Source organism: Lotus japonicus, chromosome 3, assembly GCF_012489685.1.
Source record: "Lotus japonicus ecotype B-129 chromosome 3, LjGifu_v1.2".
NCBI classification, from domain to species: Eukaryota; Viridiplantae; Streptophyta; class Magnoliopsida; order Fabales; family Fabaceae; genus Lotus; species Lotus japonicus.
The window spans coordinates 60,395,628-60,401,485 of NC_080043.1; the positions used below are offsets into that span (position 1 = coordinate 60,395,628).

At 41.0% G+C, this 5,858-nt stretch overlaps 1 protein-coding gene across 1 annotated transcript; it reads right to left on the reverse strand.

Annotated features, from left to right (window-relative positions):
* LOC130744448 (uncharacterized) lies at positions 1-4,919 on the reverse strand. The gene is made up of 3 exons (XM_057596632.1): positions 4,766-4,919; positions 3,800-4,081; positions 1-53 (listed from the first exon to the last, which is right to left on the reverse strand). Exons 1-3 carry the CDS (start codon positions 4,917-4,919, stop codon positions 1-3), a joined length of 489 nt encoding a protein of 162 aa, XP_057452615.1.
* Between the last annotated feature and the right edge of the window lie 939 nt (positions 4,920-5,858).

Genomic DNA, 5,858 nt, shown 5'->3' on the forward strand with positions numbered 1-5,858 from the left:
TTACATCCATATCTTGAATCTAACTCCAAGTACAAAAGTGCAGATCATCCAAACTACACAGTACACATTAGTCATTAAAGCAAACAAGTCAAAGACATATCCTAAACTTCAAGGCATAAATAGTCCAAGTCACATCCTTGATCCATAACCATAACAACTCCATAATTACAAGACAAAATAGCAAGAGTACATAATGTAACACCCCGGTTTCTCAACTGAGGAGTCACATTAGTAACCTAACAAAGTCTAAGGACTATTGCATAATCCTAACAAAACTCGATATATTTTTTTTCTTTTCAAAACAACTAAACACAGTTTATACATATCATAATCTTAATTTAACAACCCGTTCCTGACATAATAATAATAGTGTCTTACATCATCATGAACAAGTTTCCAAAATAAGTACGCTCACTTAGATAAGTGGCGAATATAAGGTTTAAACAACAAAGTTTTGAGAAGGCAATAGAAACTCAGACATAGTCCACCGAAAAGGGTGAAGCAACTGCTTCATCCACCTCTACTCGACCGCCCACGCTCACGGTCTACAACTTGAACAGCTAAGCTTCAGCGGAAGGCTCTCCATCGCCTAATAGCGTTAAGTGCCCAAACAACAAGTAGCAAATAGAAAGGGTTAACTCCATGCAAATACCATGTATGAAAGAGAAAATCATGCTATTCAAATTTAATTACCTATCATGGTAAATGAACTAGCAACATAACTAAACTCGTATATCAACAACTTAACATATACCATCAAATCAGATATCAAAAACTCTCAACAATATAACATCAATTCAGATAACGACAACCTCAACAATACAATACCAATAAACCAATAACTAAAATCCAACAACATAGGGTCAAGTGTTAGTTCCCTATAATGCAACTATATGCTGCTACCAAAATGGATCGATCAATAGTGTCTCTCAAGACGGGACAGAGCGGGAAACGAACTCCCCTGAACTATCACCAAATAACGCCCATGAAAGACGGGACAGACGGAGAACGAACCCCCCTGAATGCCACTTAATAACGCCCATGAAAGACGGGACAATCACGTGGGACAATCACCACCACACTGCTACTTTAGGACATCCCGAAAGATGGGACGATCACGTGGGACAATCACCACCACACCGCCACTTTATAACGCCTTAAAAGACGGGACAATCACGTGGGACAATCACCACCACATTGCCACTTCAAGACCAAGCCCTATATGCCAAGTCAATACCACAATGCCCAAACCAATGATTTATTCGGAGTAACCACATGTTATTCCTATTATCAACGAACATAACTCAATTCACTCAAATACTAACTCAGTTCAATGACAGAAACCAGTAAACGGCCGAAGCCTCTCAGAAAACGGAGACACACGTCTCAATAAGTTTACTCGGCCGAAGCCTTCAGAAAACATTTAGCACAAGCCTCAGAAAACATTCAACATAAGCAAGCATACAACATTACAAAACATGCAAATATTTCAATCACTTGCCAATCAAATTAAACACCTTCATCTCAAACGCATGCAGTACAATAAAAGCATGCAAGACTCAAAGACGCGCTAAAACTGAGTTACCCTTACCTTCGTGAGTAGAAGTTGGGCATGGAAGTTGTGAACCTAGAACAAGGAAACACAATCATCAACAGAAGTCTCACTAGAAACAACACTATCTAATAACACTGATCAAAACCGGAAAGAAAGCTTTCAAAGCTTCGGAGTTCCTATTTAAGCACAAATTGACAACGGAGACTTCGTTCGCTAAAACGAGCATAACTCGTGCTACAGAACTCGGAATGACACGAAACCAGCGCCAAAATTTCGACAGTCGAAAGAGCTACACAATGGCTCAGGTCATAGAGACCCAAAATTTATTTTTGGACACGGTACCCTAAGCAATAGGTTTCGGCCACTATGTAAAATAGGGTTTCCGAACTTTTTCTTCGATCTAAATCGATTCCTAGGTATTCTTAGGCGATATCTAGGCCAGGGAAACTCTCAGAAAATTATCGGATCGAAAACTGTCGCAGGGGTATTTTGGTCAATATTTTTAACTCGGAAACTCAAAATCAGAATTTCGAAAAACAAATTAGATGGGGTCGACACGAACGACGATTATGACGACTAATCCTACTAACACTAAGCTCAGTCGAGAGTTTTAAGCCCAAAGGACGGAACTTTAGCCCAAAATGGACATTCGGCAAAATGTAATCCGCTAAACATGCTCAAGGGCACGTAGGGAATAAGTTTAGACACTAAAATCAAGTTATTTGGACAGTTTTACAAAAAAGGTCAAAACTTGGAGCACAGAAAGACATAACAAAAAGTGACGGAATTTAAGATCAGAAGAAAGAAATAACATCAGTACCTCGAGGCCTACACGTAGCAACGAACAGAGCAACGATCAGGCAAGAACCGGAAAAAAAACTCTTCCTCCTTTCTCCCTCAAGCTCACCCACGGCCAACAAAGAAAATGAAAAGGATGATGCGATTTTTTTTTGAGTTTTTGAAGTCCTATTTAGAGGAAATTGAAAACGTGAGAAAATGATTATTTCGCGATTCCGATTTTTCCTACTGATTCCAACGTATTTTAGACACGATATTCTTCCCGCTGGATCTTCTATTTCTTCCAAGAAATATCAGTATGATTTTTGGTTTTCGAGGCTTGTTTTTAATGTTTACCGGCTTAAAATGCACTTTATGGTTTTGACCTCGGATGCAGAAACTTCCTTCTGAAGAAAGATTTGGAACATCGATTAGAGTGGGCTTGCGCGGATGAAATCTTTATTTGAAGCTCCGAACAGAAAAAGTCTTCATCAACCGTTTATTCTAGGTTTCTTGAGCTGTCAGGGTTTTAGTTTCGGCAACCCTCCGAGAATTAGAATCGGACGTTCGTGCATTCCAGGTTTCGCATCAAAACGCTTGTCATGGAAGGATTAAGAGAAGTTCTAACATTTCTCTGAAGATTTTTGGAATTAGTTTCCATCGTGTCTTTAAGTGCGAATTAGTCATTTACTGACGCTCTCGTCCTAGGTATAATCGAATACTACTTGTGCTATAAACTATATCGACTATAATACTATTCTTAGTCATTTCCTGGACTTTCTTCTTCATAACGCTAATCCAAACATTAAACCCAAGTCAGGTTCCCCTCACGCTGACACAAAATTCTATGCGTGAGTTGGAAATTAATTATTTATTTAATTCTAAAATCCTGGGTCTTACAATACTACCCCCCAAAAAGAAAGCTTCGTCCTCGAAACTTGGTGTCAGAGAAACTCGGGAGTGCCATTCCCTCACATAACATTTTCTAAGCTATCCTCTAGGTCTCGTTTGCCCTTAGGTTCTTGGTGACTCTCTCACAAATAACAACCTTCAGTCTGCAACTAAAGGCTAGAACTTTCCGTCCTTAACCTTGTCACTCCTATGTCAATCAAATCCTTAGTTTACTATCCAAAGTCTAACAGTCTCCAGGTTTTATCCACTTAGGACAAGAATTCTCAGACTTAAAGTCTACTACACCTTTAATAAGTTTGGACCTCTATTATCCTTTCGCTTTCTCACACTCCTCCTTGCAAAAGATACTACCCTACTCCTGGAACTCATACGACCTCTCATCAGAATCCGTCTCTTAACTTCTATTCCTTCTACTGTTTCATCCTTATGAAACAAGAGTAGATACTATCAGGTCGAACGGTGATTCTGTCACATCTAGTTTTAACCACGTCGCACAAGCTAAGTCTATGAATGAATGCGTAGCACCAGAATCAAATAGCGCGATAAGGGAATTACCCGCAATCTCGCAGGTACTGCGGATTAAACCATCGTCTTCATCAGCTTCAGTTCCAGTAATCGAGTAGACTCTTCCACCAGCAGTAGGCCTCCTTGTCCCAGCAACATTCGCAGCAACCTCAACCTTAGGAGCCTTGCAACCCCTAGAATGATGGCCTAACTTGTTGCAGTTCCAACACACCATCTCATTACAGTTGTTAGCATAATGCCCTGTCTTGTTGCACTTGAAGCAAGTCACACCCTCTAAACTCACTGATAGAGGTCTCCGTGCAATAGCATTCCCTCCCGTAGGATAAAAGGAACCAGAAACTGTCCCCTCACCCTGAGGACGAACATACGGCTTCTTATGGAAATTCCTACCCTTGTCACTTCTTCATTGGTTAGTCCTAGCTGGACCTCCACTTCCTTGGTAAGGCTTGTTCAGACCTTGGAATTTTCCCCTTGCATTATCAATGGCCTCAATCCCCTTGGTCTTCTCCACCAGCACTTGGTAGCGATTCAGTCCTAGCGGTTGCACCGCCCTCTGTAGCTCATAACTCATCCCATCAATGAAGCGCTCACACATATAGCCTTCATCTATCTATCCTCTAAAGTAGCGAAAATGTTTCGCCAACGACTCCAATTTTGCAGCATACTCAGCAACGGTCATGCCTCCTTGACAGAGTCTCAGAAACTGCGCCTCCTTAGCAGCTCTGGCACTAGCAGGAAAGTACTTGTCCAGGAAAGCTCCCCGGAAACACTCCCAAGTGATGGCTTGATGGTCAGCCTCCATCATAGCCCTAGCCCCACGCCACCAATACTCAGCTTCACCCGTTAGCAGGTAGGTTGCATAATTCACTTTCATCTCAGCAGTGGTACGCAGAAAGGTGAAGATCTTCTCCAACTCCTGGAGCCATAAGTCAGCTTCTTCCGGATCGAAGCCCCCAGAGAACTTCGGCGGATCCTGACGCTTGAAATCGTTCATACCCCTCGTCTGAGCAGCAGCTTGTTCACGCTTCTCAAGCTGAACACGACGAGCATTTTCTTCAGCATGGTTTTGTGCAGCCACCAAAGCAGGAGTAGCAGCATGTTGAGCTTCAGCGTCTTCCCTTGCGGCAGTGTTAGTAACTTGTTGTGCCATAAGGGCAGTCAGATTAGCAATAGCTTGCTCCATCAGATTCATGTTGTCTGAACCTTGAGTCTCGTCCAGTTGTGGAAACCTCCTGTTCCTGTTTTCATGAACAGTCAAAGACCACAACAGATACTCAGGCCAGAACAACACGAGGTTCTATAATAACTAACTATGTATATACTTATATCAAATATATAATTAACGATAACTAGCATAAGGTTATTCACCTATGAACAACCTTCAAGAATAATTTATATAAACAGTAATCAAGCACACTCTTCCTCCGATTGACACCTCATCAATCGGTCTCAGAGTTCAAACATCTTAAGCAGACACTCTACCCAAAAACTCTGGTTTTCTAGACCAAAGCTCTGATACCACAATTGTAACACCCCGGTTTCTCAACTGAGGAGTCACATTAGTAACCTAACAAAGTCTAAGGACTATTTCATAATCCTAAGAAAACTCGATATATTTTTTTTCTTTTCAAAACAACTAAACACAGTTTATACATATCATAATCTTAATTTAACAACCCGTTCCCGACATAATAATAATAGTGTCTTACATCATCATGAACAAGTTTCCAAAATAAGTACGCTCACTTAGACAAGTGGCGAATATAAGGTTTAAACAACAAAGTTTTCAGAAGGAAAAAGAAACTCAGACATAGTCCACCAAAAAGGGTGAAGCAACTGCTTCATCCACCTCTACTCGACCGCCCACGCTCACCGTCTACAACTTGAACAGCTAAGCTTCAGCGGAAGGCTCTCCATCGCCTAATAGCGTTAAGCGCCCAAACAACAAGTAGCAAATAGAAAGGGTTAACTCCATGCAAATACCATGTATGAAAGAGAAAATCATGCTATTCAAATTTAATTACCTATCATGGTAAATGAACTAGCAACATAATTAAACTCGTATATCAACAACTTAACATATGCCATC